Source organism: Aphelocoma coerulescens, chromosome 9, assembly GCF_041296385.1.
Source record: "Aphelocoma coerulescens isolate FSJ_1873_10779 chromosome 9, UR_Acoe_1.0, whole genome shotgun sequence".
In the NCBI taxonomy this organism is placed as follows: domain Eukaryota; kingdom Metazoa; phylum Chordata; class Aves; order Passeriformes; family Corvidae; genus Aphelocoma; species Aphelocoma coerulescens.
In genome coordinates this window covers 22918298-22935753 of record NC_091023.1, presented here as the reverse complement: position 1 = coordinate 22935753, position 17456 = coordinate 22918298, and the positions used below count along the sequence as shown (strand labels likewise).

The 17456-nt window shown below is 44.9% G+C and overlaps 1 protein-coding gene across 3 annotated transcripts in view; it reads right to left on the bottom strand.

Annotated features, from left to right (window-relative positions):
* The window catches only part of MECOM (MDS1 and EVI1 complex locus), a 328050-nt gene that overhangs the window by 298264 nt on the left and 12330 nt on the right, over window positions 1-17456 (bottom strand). For 2 of the 3 annotated variants that reach the window (XM_069024924.1, XM_069024925.1), the window contains exon 1: window positions 15089-15196. The exons of the other annotated variant lie outside the window; for it this stretch is intronic. In XM_069024924.1, coding sequence (XP_068881025.1) covers window positions 15089-15146 — 58 coding nt within the window. In that variant the 5' untranslated portion in view covers window positions 15147-15196. Of the gene's footprint in view, window positions 1-15088; window positions 15197-17456 lie in introns of those variants that run through there. 3 annotated transcript variants of the gene reach the window in all.

Genomic DNA, 17456 nt, shown 5'->3' with positions numbered 1-17456 from the left:
TATTATTATTATTAAATAAAAGCAGAGCAAGGACTCATAACTGCCTGTGATTCTTCTCCCACTTTAGCAATCAGTGAAATGGGACTGTCACAAGCACCATCACGCTCCAGGTGCCAGAAGGCAGGGATCAGGTGATCTCCAAAAGGCAGCAAAGGGATAGATGGAAGGCAGTAGGTGCCACCAGGAGGGCAGCAGCTTTTGCTGCCCCTCGGCTCTGCCTGCTGGGAGGCAATGGATTTCCAGGCCATTAGAAATAAACCTGCACAGGATGCCAGCAGGACTGCACCCCAAACAGCCCATGGTTGGATTATGCCAAATGAAATTAGGACATTGTGATACCATCAACCTCTGTTCCTGGGGTTTGCCAGAGACACCAACACCTAAATTTCAGGAGAATTTGTTCAATAGCACATTTAAGGGGATTTTGCTTGATCTGGGCCAACTCCAAGGGTAATTCAGATACAGCTCAGCAGGTAAGGTGTCACATATGCCCATTGCACACGAGAGGCAGAGCTCTGTGTCAGCAAACCTCAGCATCTCCCAGCCCACAAACACAGCCAGCACTCCACCCAGCTCCTCCACGCTTCGATTAAAACCTAGACCCCAATGCCAACAAATCATGGAACAGCCAAATGTTTTCAGAAGGTATCTGGAACTCAACCGAGCTGCTCCCAAAGCTGCACAAACATCTAAGCCTGCAGAGCAGTTTCCTGGTGACGAGTCAGTGTGTGCAGTTATCACCTCCTCACCAGGGAGGTGTCAGTGCCAAACACAGGAGAGTTTTCTGGGACATCCCATGACTCACGTCTCCTGACCTTATGCCCTGCTCTGGCCACCCACTGCAGGAGACGAGCTGCTGGGCCAGAGGGACCTGTGGTCTGACCCAGCACATCTGGTTTTATGTTTGGGAGTGTGCTCACGTAATTTTCTAGCAGTACCTGGAAAATCCTCAAGTGTGCTATTAATTTGAAAGGCCAGTGTCCTTCCAAAGCTCCTGGCATGCCACCGCAAACCGCTTGAGGAGCTCCAAGCTGGAGCAGTGCCCATGCCCCATCCCTCCCCATGGCTCCAAACCCCTCCACATGTTTCACTCCAGAGAGCTCAGAGGAGCTCGTGGTTAAGACAAGGACTGGCCAAACCGCAGTCTGTATCCCCATTTCAGCCCCCCATGTTCCTCCATGATCTCTAGGAAAATAGTTTCATTTATGTGCTGCCCAATTTACTCTTATTTTACAAGAGCTAATAGCAACACCCATCCCACAGAGGTGTTGGGAAGTGAATGAGGTGGTTAAACACGCCTAAGCCACATTCATATCACAAGTAATAAAAATACATTACAAATACCTAACAATAAAGAAATAACATGACTCAAGCCACTGCTGGTTGTGGTTGTGGTTTTGTGAAACAAAAAAATCTTACTGATGGGGAAAATTGCTGATGATTTGCTTCACAGAAAGAAAAAATAAACAAGTACAGTATAACACGGAACAAAGTTACAGTTTGATCGATGATACTCTTTATATTAATAACCAATGCAGGCTGAAAAATTTGGATGTCAATTCAAATGTTTTCAGGGCTCAGAGATGGAACATAGAGCTCTGCATGCAGCAGTCCTGACAGAAGGATTGCAAACAGTTCGTGTTCATCCACTCGGGGCACCAACATCTGATACTGGGAACTGCAACTCACTGTATTTGCAAGCAAACCCTCATATTTTTATTGCCTATGCAGTTTTCTGTAGCTTTGATGGAACCAGGATTTGAAATTGGTGCACTACAATGGGAGTAGATACGTTGCTTCTCACCGATGCTCCCTGCAAGACACACTGAGGTCAGACTGCAAAGCAGCCCAAGGAGAGTTCAGTATGTAAAGTATGTCTGGAGTACCACATTCAGCTCACTCCAGCATGCACCATCGAGGAGAAATTAATGATATGTGGAGAGCTCAAGCTCATTCCAGATGATCACAGTGACCGAAACTCTTGGACTTAGAGACTCCTATTTCTTTTCTCCCCCCTGCACCCAGAGAGAATCCCTCTTGTTTTTATTCTATTCACAGAGCTGACTAGAAAACCAGAACTTCCCCAACCACCCAAGTGGAAGCAAAAGTGCTGATTTCAGAGCAATAAGGGCAAAGCAAAACCCAGATCATTCACCTCCTATCCTGGGGTTTTGGAATCGAGAACAGTGCACACCTTCTGGTATCACAAACAGATACATAAAAGTAAAATTAAACAGCTAAGCTCTTGGGTATTCCTTGGGACAAGAAAAAAGTCAGCAAGAAGTGACATCAAAGATAGGTTGTTTACATATTGGGCGACCTGTCTGCTCGTCTCTTCACATTGATTTTTACGGTACAAAAATATTATTTCAGTGACAAGGATGTAAACCTTATTCAAAACAGGATTTAAACCATATCCTGCGAGTGAGGCATCTCTTCAGATAGCCTGCCTGCACTTACAGCATACCGAAGGCATGCTGATTTTCGTCTGCGGTGTTTGTTAAGAGGGTCACAATATCAGGAAGCAGGAGAAGGCTCATCAAAGCCTCCTCGCTCGCCTTCACCGCTCATCAGCTAGACAGTACCTTGTTTTTTAAAGCTGGGCGGAAATGCATCTCCAGTGACCCATTGTTAGAAACTTCCTTTTGTCTTTAAGTTTGCTGGAAGGAGTACGGGGCCCCTTTTAACTCTTTTCCAATAGGTAATTTCCCTTAATTAGGGCTCTCATTACAAGTGAGAATTTATCAGACATGATTAAAGAAGCATCTTGTCTCTTTCCTATCGCCTCAAAAGGGGCATATTTTGATCTCCCAGCGTGTCTTGCAAACACAGATAAGCACAGGCACTGAGCAGGGAGATCACAGCAGAAATTTGGCCCGCTCAGAAAGTTCATGTTTGGAACTCTGCATCCTCAGAGCTTCCCTCTGAATCGCAGGGTGTCAGAGCTGCCACTGTGGGGGAGCGGGGGGCTCCCGGGGCAGGCAGGAAGCCGGGCAGATGGGACAGTAGAGCCAAGCTCCAGGGCTTCAGGAGCCACTGTTCCTTAAAAACCCCACATGCACTACACAAATCACCTTCCTTCGCGTCCCTGGGCTTCACTCCTTCAGAACATCCATTCCATGCAGCCATTCCCTCAATATAAAAGGGCAACTCCTACCTATGCCCTTGGGGTTTTGATGAAAAAACCCAAATACCACCATTTTGGAGCACCCCTCAATGCATTTCCCCCAGCTGATTGTGTGAGAGATCTGATACAGAGCTTGCTGAACCAAAATCCTGCACTCACATAATGAGTTTGCTCTACAGGTGCAGCCCTCTTCCATCAATGCCCCAAACACTGGCCTTGCTCCTGATGCCTTCTCCTCAGCATCTGCTTCCCCAACAGGATACAATCTCCCACTGACTTCCAAGGCAGCTGGATTGGGCTGGTATGTTAAAAATGTACTCGGGCTCTCAGTAACATTATTTACTTTTAATAAGCATGAGTGATAAACTCATGGCCAAGTGTACTGTTTTATAGAGTAACTATGGAGATGCAAGTTATTGTTTGCTTCTGTGAACTAACCAAAAGCACCTAAACTCACAACAGCAAGAATATTTATTTGCACCAAAAGAAAATATGCTTTCCAACCTCAAAATTACGTGCTTACTCTCATTAATGATCTAGTATTTACACTCACATTGAGCACAGGGCGAGCATTAGTCTGACAATAAAGAAGCAATAAGGAATTTTCCAAACATTAAAAACATTCCTAATCTGTGAATCACCTACAATCTGAGGTGTCACAAACATTCATCTCCATATGTGTCACCCACAAACATCTGTCCCCTCTTCCTCTCGCACGAACACACATTCCATTCAACCACAGATACAATCAGGCTTTAATTTTATTTTTCTCACATAATGTTAATCAAGAGCTAAAAAGATAATTTCCTTCTACCACAAAGCAATTCCACTGTGGTGGAACAAACTGTTATCTTAAGTTTCACAGAGCAATTGTTCAATAATTCCTGTTTGTGGCTCTCTTCCAAATCCTTGAGAATAGCTCAGGCTGCCAACCCTTCTTTAAAAAAAAAAAAAAAAAAAAAAAATCACAACAGAAGCCGAAAAGCACTTGCTGTCACTCAGGGGTTCAGTGGTGGCAGACTCGACCATTTCTCAGAAGAAACTCCAGCTCTGAGACTCCGACATGCAGAAATGCACTGTCTGTTTGAAGACAATTGCCTGGAAAGATATAAGCTCCCAGACTGTAAATTTGTCGCGGCACTGGCCCTCTGAGATGGTGTTATCTTGGCTTGGTGATTTCAGTGAATTGGAAGCTCCATGAGGAAAAATAATAATAAGGATACTTGGCATTTCTGCAGTGCTTTCTACATGCAAAGCACAGAACAAGCTTCAAGTGTTTAATGTTTATTAAAGAATGGGAGGGTGTCTTGTTGCGTGAAAGGAAACTGATAACGTGGATTTCTTCAGCAAAAGTAATAAAATGTTCTGTTTCTATGGAAAAAAAAAAAAAAAAACTAAAAAAAATAACAACAGCCCTTAGTCAGAAAGTACCCTGCATGTCAAAATCGCAATTAGTTTTAGCCCGTGATCTCATGGAGGAAGGGAGAGTCATTTACTACAGCTCGTACAATGAGCAGCACAACAGGGCGCTGCCCTGCCCAGCAGTGGGAGCTACATCAGACAAATATTAGAGCAATATTAATCACCACAAGTGAAAGTGCAGCACCAAGCTGCCATTTTAAAGTCTCTGTGTCCGAGCCAAGTGAGGAATAGGGCAGGGAGGGAGGTCCAGGGGCTCAGCCCAACAGGCACAGGGCACATGGAGCTGAGATCCCACCTGACCTCCAAAGCACCCCAAATTAACCCAATGGCAGCCTGGCCAGGATTTTCCCAAGGGTTTGGCCATGACTTGCTCAGGGCAGACCCCACTGCTGGGCAAGTCTGCTGCTATCCACACCACTCTTGCATCATGTTCAACCCCAATGCTAAAAGGAGGGGTAAACCAGATGTTTTTTGCTCCAGAACATCAATATCCGCAAAGATAATCTGTATGAGTGGATCCACCACAATTTTGGCTTCATTTAAATGTTTCTTTAAAATTCTTCCACTTTGGTACAAATATATGTACCCAATGAAGTTATTCTCACTCTAGAGCAGAGTATATTTTAAAAATCAAGCCTAGACCTCCTTCTCCAACCAAGAAAAAAAGCCCAGCAGGTTTTTCAGGGCTGGAATATACTGTTTTATCCAGTCTCTAAAATTTTTGGACTAAGAATAAAACAGAGAACAATCCAATCATTCTGGAAAGATGTTCTCAGGGCAGGAGAGGGAAAACAAACAGACATAAATAACCAGCAGCTGCAGAAGAGCTCGGCTGCATCCATACCTGCACTCTGCACAAAGGCAGTGAGATTTATACCAGGTACAGCTGAGATGAAAACCTGCTGTGGAGTTAAGCAGGACTGATTCCCCACCAGCCCAGAGCACTGGGGTTATCTTACTCCCCCTCCCAAAAGAAGACAAAAAAAAAACCCACAAACACATTACCATCAAAGACAGGCTCCACATTAGCCTTTTGACCTGTTAGAGCTCACACATCAGATTAAATGCATAGAACCACCCCCAACAATGAGCATCAGCAAGAGCCCCTTGCCACGGTGTTAAAGCCCCATGGAAGAGAAGCCAGCTGGGCTTTCCTGCTTCAGGTGAACCATTCTCCAACCCATGTAGCTCAGCGTCTCTGCTGTGGCACAAGGGGTTTGTCCTGTTGTGTCTCTGCTCTGGATGGAGCTCAACAAAAGCAAAATCAATAAGGACATGAAGAGGGGAGATGACAGATCCCAAACTGCATTTTTGACGCTTCTGTCCTCAGCCATGGAGGTACAACGTTGAAATAATTGCCAGGAGTGAAGGTATTTGTTAATTCCTCTTCTCTCCCGCAGCTTGCCAGGCAAAGCAGTGTTTATAAGGCCAGGTTCTTTTCACAAATCCTCGCACAAATCCCACTGAGGTCAGCTGGGGCGCTACACAAGCCTCCCAGACCATCAGTGGAGACCACATCTCCCATTCCAAATCCAGGTCCCCACATTCAGTAATTTACCTATTCCACCCCAATCTCTCCTGGCTTAACATCCCTGACTTTACAGGTGCAGTTCCCTTTAAGTTGCTCCTGGCTCTGAGGTGCAGACATGGGAGAAGGGCCACCCTGGGCTAAAACACACATTCACGCACATGACTTAACACCCTGATCCTCCAGGATAAACTATGAGCCTGTAAATCACCACACTTCCAGAAAACAATAGCCACCTCTTGTTTAAATAAAACTGCACCTGCTACATTAACATACCACCGAACAATCGCTTTGTTTTTCACCAGGCATCCAGGCTGAAGCCACGCTGCTTCCTGACCCATATACTCAAAGGGTATTCTTAGAAGGGGAGAGGGGTTTCGCAGAGCGCACCAGTTTAGCAGTGATCACCTTCCTTCCTTCTTTTGTACTGGGATACATGCTTTTGTTTAGCTTTCAACAGGTTTATTTCCATCATGGCTCTTCCAAGACCTTGCAGCCCTTCTTTGGCAAACGTTGCCTCTTTTTGTTTCCTGTCTTGGACTATTGCAAGCTCTGAAGTGCGATTTGGGCCATTTCGAGTAATTTTTCAGGAGATTCTTCTCCCATCCAAAGAGTTTGGGCCAAGCAGGTGCCAGCTGAAAACCTCTTTGCCAAATGTTGAAACATTGCGAAATTGTTTTGCTCTCCCCCCAGCAGGTTAATTATGATGCTTGTTTCAAGTTTATTTATCTGTACTCTGTGATTTTTTTATTGATTGTGCTGGAACGCTCTTCTAGTGAAGTTATTTTGATCAAAAAATGTCCTCAGTGGTGATTGAAAAATGGACTGTTGGAGAGGTTGGGTCATGGATGCAGGGAGCAGTAAGAGTTTTGTAGAAGTAGGCAGTGGATACAAGAGCCAGCTTCTCCATTTCACAAAGAAGCACAGCGTCTCCAGGGAGGAGCACGGATGGGGCATTGCTAAGCCAAAAGAACGTTTTATTCCTGAATCTGAGCCCAAAGCAACCCCAAATCCAGCCTGGCCAGTACATTTCTGATTAGATGTGCATCTCAAAACAAGCACCCTGCCTGCACTCCCGTGTCCACCCACGGCCAGGAGCGCTTCCTCACGACCAGCTTTCCAGGAACGCGGTGCCCACTCCTCCTCGCATCCTCTTCCTGGACGCCTGCCCCACGCCACGCTTCCTGCTCGTCCCACACTGCTCTCGGCCGGATCCAGCACCTCCCAGTTCACGCAATCATTTCCACTCTCAGCTGCCTGAAGCCAGAGAACTTTGTGGGAGCTGTGCTCCATTGCCCCAGTCAACAGTAACATCAAAGTTCCAGCCATTTAAAACTACAGCTGAACTTATAAAACACCATCTGGATTCAGACCATCCTACACAATCGTAAGAATATCGGTCCTGCTCCTGCAGGCACTACTAGTAGGTTACTCCTCTTCCTTTTATTCAAATTACAGCACTGCAGCCTAAGCATCGAGTGGCTTTTAGTGAAGCAGCTCAGAATTGAAGAGAATCTTATCAAACTGCTTTTCAAGGCACTGCTTGGAGTTTCAGGTGAATCCTGGAAGCCAGGTTGCAAAGACAGTCTTCAGTGAACTGACTGAGCACCACGGGAACTGGGATTTCCTCTCACACAAACCAGCAAACACACAAGTCCACACCAGCACCTACCATGACTCTTTCATAACAGCACATCTCTGCATGCCTCATCTACAAAGTGCTCAACCAGTCCACTCTCATTATTGTTCCTTTCCAATCCATATAGTAAATTACTTTTAAAAAGCTTCCATATGCAAGGCATGACATTTCTCAAAGTCCCATATAGTGGAAGAAATTACCCTGAAAGTCAGGATAACCTCCTGGTCCCTCTATCAACAAGATGTGTAGCCCTATACCAGGAAAACAGATGCCAGCTCTCCTGAAGATCTGCCTTGACCAGCACTTGCTCTGGTGCACCCTCCCCTGTGATGGATCCCAATGGACATCTCTGGCCAAAGCCTCGGCCAAACCCCCCAGCAGCACCATGTGATTTCACTGCCTCCAGACCAGAGAGCCCAAACTGGGATGCAAAGCCTTGCTGTGCCTCATACCAGGTCCAGCACCAAGATGGCCAGTGGGAATCACCAGTGTCTGCAGAGTTTCACCTCTGTGAGTCTCACCAGCTCTGAGTCTCAGCAGTAACCACAGCCACCCGTGCACGAGTTGTCACTGTGCCAAAAGAAAGGCCACCTGTGGGACAGCCAGGTGCTGGGAAGCCTCTGCAGCCCAGCAGCAGCTTGGGGTCAGGAGGAACCAGTACATCTTACAATGAAGGAAGACTGAGCCAAGCTCTGGACCAGTCCCTTCCTGACACAGGGGCATTTGAATTATGGGTCAAGAACAAAGCGCCCTGTTAATAACAGTTTGTTTCGTGCAGTGAAAAATGTGCAATATTGGGTTCACAAGCTGAATTCCAAACTGCCTGGCCATTTTCCCTTCAATTTTCCAAATTTATTGAAGTATGAGAGCTTGGCTCTCTTTCTAGTGTTCAAATGACTGACACATCACTCAGTCATGGAGGCTCACATCCCCCTTCTCTGCCATGTCTGAGGGCAGAGTCAACTCTTGCATGAGCACACACTGCCCAAGTTCAACATCTACCTGTGCATCCACAGGACAGTTAATTCCTACTGAGCCCTCAGTTATCAGTCTCCTTTTATTTTGCTGTGCTGGGGACTTCTCTCCTACTTTGCTCCTTCCAAAAGCCAGTCAGTTCTATCAACAACCCTCCCAAACACAGTGATTAACCTTGCAGGCATCTCTGGAATACAGATGGCAGAGAAGCCACCATTGCCAACATCTCCCAAACTCACAAGGGTCAGAGGCACATTCTCGTGTAGGAGATGAGAGAGATACCTTCATCCTCATGGCAGATGGTTGCCTGCTAGCTCTAGATACATCCAACACCTGTCAAGCTGAGGGACCAGCTTGTGTCCCAAGGGGGTAAAGAAAAAAAATAACTGGGGAGGGAGGGCAGGGGGTGTCACTCAGCCTTGGAGCAAAGCCTAGAAGAAGCACCACTTGCATCTTTGGCCCCCACACCTTTCCCCTGCTCTAGTCACTAGAGAGTACTTCTTCCCTTCCCTTTTATCAGTCAGGCCCACAGATTGAATGTTATCAATTGACAGCTTTAAAGCTAAGGAATTGTATAAATTAAATACAGTCTGCAGCAAATATACTGAGGAGCTAGAATTTATATACACACTAGATATGGGAGCTCTTAGTTATTACCCACTTAAGGCTATGGCACTGATGAATGGTAAGGCCACCCCATCCCTGAAGGCACTTTTCATTACCCACAGTACAGGAATATTGAGAGAGTGTGTGTATGTATCCAGCATGACTGCTCATTTCCATAGTTCTCCATCAGGTTTGCATTCAGTTTATAAAATAAAAAATTACTCCAGGGACACATTTCACTCATTCCAGAACCCTTTCTCTCTCTCTCTCTCTCTCTCTCCCAGCCCATATCCTGGCCGCCTCTCTCCTTCTCCTAGACCCGATACTGCAACAATACCTTTAAATCTGATGGTGCTTATTAAATGAAACAACTTAATTACTATCAATATATAATGTTGTGTACTTCAGCCTCAACCGAGGCATCTGATCCCATTCTGCTCCTGACCTTTAATGGCCATCAAATCAAAGTAATTTTGGTCAGCTCAGTACAGCTCTGACACATGCCCAGGTCAGGAAGACGAAGGGACACTAATCTACCATGTTACCCTGCCCATTGTTTAATACCTTTTTCAATAGAATCTAATACCTGGAGAAATGCCAGTTTTCTGTCTAGTTTGGGTTAAAACCTCTTTCGCTGAAAATAAATAATTATGGAACATTCTGAATAGCCCAGGGTTTACATAATTGGTGCCTCTTAGACAGAGCAATATACTTGCCTTTGAAGTTTGCAAGGAGAGGAATTTAGGAATTCAAATCAGTGGCAGCGCTCCTGAGTGCGCTGTGCTCTCCATCTTGGAGGGACCAGCGCCAAAGCAGGCTTAATTAAGGGAAGTGAAAACCACTTTCGATTCACCAAGGTAACACAACAAGTGCATTGCTTCCTCTGAATTGAGGGGAAAATAGCAGGAATGCTTCCACTCAACGACAGCTATTCTGCAGGCTGGGACTCGAGTCCTTTGGAGGGGAGGGGGAAAAAAAGAAATCTGTCATAAAATAACCAGTACCCCATGCATAAAGACAACAGGAGTGTTTAGGTTCAAGCATTACTATTTATACATATTGTTTCCCTAGTGTTAAACAAAACAGGTTTTCCCATGCCAAAGCAAGGGATGCTGCCAGGAGAACTAGACACCCTGTCTGGATCGGACGAATAGCTTGACCTATTGACAGGGCAGCTGGATGCAACAATATTTTATAGTTTGCTAATGCACTTGCACTAGGCCACTCCCAAAGCAACCCACACTCCAGAAAAAAAAAAAAAAAAAAAAACTAACAATCTAACTGCAGCATGAAAACGTCACATCAAGGCAGATAGCAGCGACTTTCTGGCAAAACAGCCCTGGCTGCATCAAATGCAACGGCAGGAAACTGGGGAAGCATTCAGGGATTGCCAGGTTTCAAACCAGCCCTGCCTTTGCCTTGGTGAAAGAGGGAGGCTACAAATCATATCTGCCCAGCTTTTGAAAACGCCAGTCACGGAAGCTGAGCAGAAAACACAGAAGGATGTTTTTGTTAATTACCTGTTTCTCCACTGCCCATTCTTTACCTGAAGCCATTAGTCACGTAACAGAGCGGGCAGGTAACAAAACCCAGCGACGGAGATTTATAGGGCATCTCTCAACCCCGGGGTCCCACAGCAGCTTACAGGGTTGGGATTACATCATGCCAGAGCTCTTCAAAGGCTGAGGGGCCAAAACCGCCCTTGGTGAAGCCTCCACCACCCCGCAGGTGCCGCTCCAGGTCACAAAGAGCTTCGCAGAGCCACAGGGACAGGCTCCATCCCTCCCAGCCCCCGACCAAGGGGAGCAGAAGCAGGATGTGGCAGGCTCTGTACAGCTCAGCCTCTGCACTGTCCATGCGAGGGAAACAGGGAGGAATGCCATCAGCTCCGGGGGAGTTGTAGGGGTGTAACTTAGAGCAGGGTTTGTAATCAATCCTCACCCAGACACTTACTTGAGAAGGAATTCAGGGTTTGGCTGTACGTACACCAGAATCACTTCACAACCGCTGAATACATTTGTGATGTAATTGAATCCCTCAGTGATTTTTCTTAAAGACAAACCTTATCCATTTAGGCTCGATTCTGCATCATTAAAGTTAACGGGAGTTTTGCCACTTACTTCAGTGACAGTGGGGCTGAGGAGGGATTGGGGCAGAGCAGATCACTCCACACAGTGTATCAGCTGCATCTCTGGCTGTCAACTTCTCCAAGAGTCAGGAAAAGAGTATTTTTCCATTGTTTTGGAGGAAAGTTTACTCTTAAAGGGCACAAACACTGAAACTTGACCAGGAGTGTGTGGCTATACTTTGCCCTCATCCAGGCTGAAGTAAATCCTGAGGGAAGCTGCTGAAATCAGCAGGGAACCAGTCTCAGCCGGGGCAGTGGTCAGCTGGACACGGAGGGGTTTTAGCACTGCCATTATGTACTTCCCCCACACTGGCTTTGCAAGAAAATAGTATCCTCTCTCCAGACACACAAAGCCAAAGTGCAAAATATCCTTTTGATTCAAAAGTAAGCACACAAAAGCGTTTTTCCTCATGAACTGCCATGCAAACCTTTTCCCTTTTCCCCGCCAGCCGTTCCCTGCATCTGATCCCACATCTGTTTGCCCTGAGTGGAAAACACTGGTGAGTTTAAATGGCGTGAGTCAACTTCCATAACCAAGAAGGGCACAGCCTAGACCACCAAATCACAGCTTATGAGTCTTTCCTAGCATATTCTGAGATAAAAGATCTCAGTTTTATTCAAACAGAGCCAAACCCTGCTGATACCTAATTTTGCTTCTATTACCTCATTAATAACCTGCAGACATTTGCAGCTTACACTTCTTTATGTCTGCATTGTGGTTGTCATACCAAGGCACGAGGGCTATTTCTTGTTGTATTTGTTTTGGGTTTAATTCCCAGTTCTAGTCTACGCCTCTGCCACCTTTGCAGGGCTGGGCTCAATTAACCCTTTTGTGTTCTCTTTGCAATGAGCTGCAGCAGTCGACAAGCTAAACATGATCTTTTAATAGTATTAATGTATTCATGTGAAAATATTCATTGACAGCTTTATGTAGCGTGGCAATCACTAAAAGTGGGATTTAAAGTACAAAAGTGGCATTTAGTAGTTGAGTGTAAGGGCATGTTCACGTGTCAGTTAATTGCAAACATGTTTAAAATGTGTATTCAGCTAAAAACAAACCTATATGTTTAACAAATACTTTTCATATTGGTCAGACTGGCAAAACCAAAAACAAGTTAACGTAATTTGACCGCATCAGGTAAACTCTTTAAAAAAGGGTTTTAAATGAGGGATAAAACTGTTTACAAGTTTTTAACTGTAAAATATTTCTTTTCTTCTTGTATCTTGCCAATATCAATAAAGAAACAACATGTATAAATATATATAAACAGACACTTGGCATAAGAACACAATTCATGAAATATGAGTAATAGAGCAGGAAAATTCAAAGTATATTTCTTTTTTTACTGTACTGAATGGACAGGTTACTGTAAAGAATACATTATGTGCAGATGGATGAAAATATAAAGTGCATGCAGGATATGTAGGATGTGAACAGGGTGTTCATTTCCAGGTAGAAATGCAAACATTTTGGTTCATTTCAGATCTCACTTATACTGCACTACTTGGTGTCATTTCATTGACTCCCATGTATTTGGACTTGAGTCCAGCAAAGCACTTAAACACATGCTTAGCTTTAAGCGCACAATAGTCCCCTTGAAGTCAAATTAAGCACATATTTACGTGCTTTGCTGGATCAGGGCCATACTACAGATTTACACAGATGTAAGTGAGCTCAGATGAGCTCAAGCCACAATGTTTGTGTCCAGATTCAAATCCAATTGGCAAATGCTTTCAAAAGCCGGAGGTATTTGGATTAGGGGTTTTGGTCCAAGCCAATCTGTAACTTTAGTACCTGAACCCGCATTTCTTGTGCGCCCAAGACTCCCATCGGCATTAGTGGGAGCTTTGGAGGCACAAGAAGTACAAGAGCAAGACCTCTGGGACTAAAAAGCCAATTTACTTAAACCCAAATTATAACATTTTTTAACCTTTAGATTAAACCAAACTCCCACCAGAATTCAGCCCTCGCTCCATTACATTTCTCACCCAGAATCTGGATTTTTTGTTTATCGTATTACTATTGCTTTTGGCCAGCGCTCACTTTATTATATAACATTAACCTAGGAAAAACTAATGGGCACCATCAAATAGCTGTTAACATAAAGCACTTACAAACAAGTGCCATTAGTGGACCAGCAGACAGCACAGGAACTCATTTATGTTACGTCTGTTAACGCTGGATAAACACAGATTTACAATTTTTAAATGGCAAACGATGCCTCAGTCTGGTGGGAAATTAACTGACAGGTTTGTCAGAGACTTCACAGGTCCAGCAATCAGGTGTCACACACTGAACCCCCAGCTATGGGTACCCCAGCTAAGAGGTGCTGGAGCACACGCCAACACGCTTTTTCACCCACGTGCACCCACCAGCCTCCAGCATCACCAGATTTTTCACCTGGGGCATCAGACATGCAAGGCCCTTTCTACATGGAAAAAGAAAAATCTTCAAAGCATCAGGAGCAGAGGTTATCACCTCCCACTCTGCACGGATCAACAGGTTCCTGCTTCTGGTATTGCTCAGAGCAGAGGTGGCTGCTGGCTTTGGGAAGCTTGTGGTTCCCATAAATGTGGGAAACACTAGCAAAAACACGGGAAATCCCCCCAGCCCAGCACTGAGGGCAGCACAAGAAGCTGGAGAGCCCTTTCAGCAATTCCTACCCTCTCCAGAGAATGCTCCTCATCAGCAACAGCCTCCAACACCCACCTCACCCTTGCTGTGGTCAGCAAAGCCTCAGTGGGACAGCTCTGCTGGTTTTATCAGATGCTCTTATAGGATTAGCACACCTTTTCTTGCTTATTAACCAAAACCAGAGTGAGGTGGTGCTATTCAATCACCTCCATCACTGCAAACACAACAGGCAAAGCTCTCACAGCACACTGTGAATGTTCAAGAGAAAGGCAGGCCCTGAGCACCCTTAAAACCATCTCCACTCTCACACACGACTGACCAGGGCAGCAGGGAACTAAAGAAACCCACCAGATTCTGCTGCTGCCTGATGGTCATCTGAACCTGCAGCCAGAAATTAATTAATTTTTCCCTTTTTTATAAATATTTCTATACATCAAGGAAAGTACAAAGAACATGGCAGAATCACAGGCCTGGAAGGAGACACAGCAGAAGTGCACTAAAGGCTGCAACACAAAGTGAAACTAGATGTGGCATCCAACATCTATTCCCATAACATTTTAGCTGTGGATGGGGAGACTGTACTGGGAACAGAGTGCTTTATCGTTCCCCCGAGCTAATCTCCAACATGATCTGAAATCACACAGGGGAGGAAAAAAACCTCTTCCTCCTATTGCTTTGGGATTTTGTAACCAACACTGGGGAAAAAAAAAAAAATCAGTGCCAGTAGACACAATGCTAAACAAGTGCAAACTTTGCAGAAAAAAAAAAAAAAAAGAAGAAAAGCAGGTATTTCTCAAGGAAACATCAAACCATTTCTTGTAGCCTCTGCCCAAAATACAGGAGAAATAACATTTGGTTGACACCAGGTCTAGGGTGACACCTTGAGACTCCTGTTATAGCATGTACTTACACCCAGGAGATGGAAATACCCTCAGTTTTTGAATGCAGGCAACAAAAAAAGCAGCAGCACACTTTGCCAAAGCCCAAAATCACCCCCTGGCCCAAACCCACCACTGAGTGAGCAGTACCTGAGATCATGACTCCACACACAGCTTCACCTGGAGCAGGGTGAAAAATACATTCCATGGTGTCCTACAGGACAAACAGCAAAATATTTGAAAGAGAGAAACCTGCCTTCTGTCCAGCACAGAGCCAGCTTTGCTGTTCCTTAATTAACTTGCAAACAAGTGTAAAATAGAGAGCCCAATTTCACCTGGCACAGCTGAGCAGGTCCCTGCACAGCTGCATGGAGATGAAGCTCAGGAGACGTAGAATCACCCTCAAAATCTTTCTTTTCTCTTTGTACTGAGTGACCTTCACTCCTGTATCTCCCACCAGTCCTGTGTCTCATCCCCTCTCAGGCCATCTGACACAGTGAACACACCTGTGAGCTTCTGAAAATCTGAGAATCCTGATGCAATCACAGAATGAAATCAGCTGGACAGCCTGGGTACTTGAAAGGCTGTAGAGGACAACATTGGCAGGGCACAGTCCCTGTTTGTTAGTACATAATTACAAAACCAGATGTCCTGCTCTTCTATATTGCTTTTTACTTTTTTTTTTCTTGCAGAAAATTGTACCTTAGTTAACTGCCTTTCTTCGCTCAAACATTCAGGAAGCCAGTAATGACATAACTCTAGTTTAAAATTTACTTTTCCTCAGATGGTGTTGCACATCTCGACAGAGTTTTTTAAAGATATTATATATTTTTTTAATAATCACCAAGACCAGCATAGCTCTAATACTGGAGAAATATCCTAAAAACTGATATAGCACCGAGGGCTACAAAACACAAGAGTGACTGATGTGTAGTCCTGATAATTCTGTATATCAGGAAGTGGAATGAGAGATGGATAGATAACATAATATTGTTATATAGCCACAAAAACAAGCCCATAAAGATATTCCCAGAAATTAAAGCCCAGGCTGTCTCACCATGATTCTTTGCTGTGAAATAAATGATACCTCTGGAAGAATGCAAACCCCAAGGACACACTGGAGTACAAAAAGGAGAGAAAAAATCCTTATTTTAGAGAACTGAAACTATTTTCCACTTCTAAGTGTTAGAGACTAAATACCTTGACAGAGTGAAGATTGCCCTGTATCGCTTTCTCCGCCTCTGGATGGATCCCAGGAGGAACAGCCAGCACTGAGTCCATCCCCCTGCCAAAGCAGGCTCTACTGTCACACCAGTTTTACACCAGTTTAGCTCCTGTGCTCTGGGACTGCTTCTTCAACATTCTAAGAGGAAAAAACCCCTCTAGCCAGTGCTGTCTGTGGGGCTCCTGCAGCTGACAGAAGCTACAGGCTGGGGAAAAGGTCTGTCTGCTCCCGCTTCTCTGATGGTCTAGGAAAAGGTATCTTGGAGAAAAAAGGGATAAGAAGCTCCAAGAACAAGAGAGTTTGGCTGAAAACCCCACCAGTAAAACATACTTTCTCCTGCTAGCCTCCTGCAGAATATGTCTTCAAGCTATTGGCAGATTTGGACACACATAAAATACCTTTTGCTAAGACATTTTCACGTTAAGTTGATCCAGATAATTTCTGAAATTAAGTACCTTCTTCCAACTTAATGTGTATCAGCCATGTACTTCTATTAACTCAGTCCAGTGTCAAAACCTGCAGTAGAGGTTAATATTTGGACCTAGCTGTTTTTCTAGCTATTCATATCACTTTTATTTCCTTTCCTTTTTTGTTCTTTCCTTAACCTCTTTTTTACTGCTGTTAAATTCCTTGCTTTCATTTTTGCAGGAGTTCAGCCTTCCAGCCCGCTCTCCGATGCTGTTAGACATCAGCTCAGGCTCAGACTTATTACTTCTGATATGTCACTCCTCAGGCAGAGAGCCTAAAGCAACACTGCTCCCTCCAGCCCTCGCAGGCTTCAGCTGGATCCTCACCGACCCACAGAGCACAGCTATTTCTGCAGCAGGAGCACAGAGGGAATATGTGGACCTGAAGAGTAAGCCCAGCACCTTAATTTACACTGAGGCTCTGAAACGGGAGACTGAGCTGGAGGTCAAGATGCACTGAGGTGATTTAGCCATATTAGATGGCTGAGATCATGCATAAATATATTTTTATGTATTTATATATAACTGGTATAGCACTGGGGAAGGAGAGGAAAGCAGGAGAACAGCATATTCAGGGCCTATTTAGTATTTGAAAAGCACCAATCATCTCTTAAAACAGATGTCCTGAATTATTCCTGTGCAGAAAGGTGCCAGCAGAGCTGATTTGTTTGCCTCCTTCTGCTTGGAGGTCTGACAGCAATCCATCAGACACATCCCATCTCCCAGACCTCTTCCCCTCACCATCCCTGCCTACTCTCTGGTCACTTCCACCTTATTTCCAGTTCTGCCTTTGCTGCTGACAGTGTGAGACAGCCCTTCTTTCTAG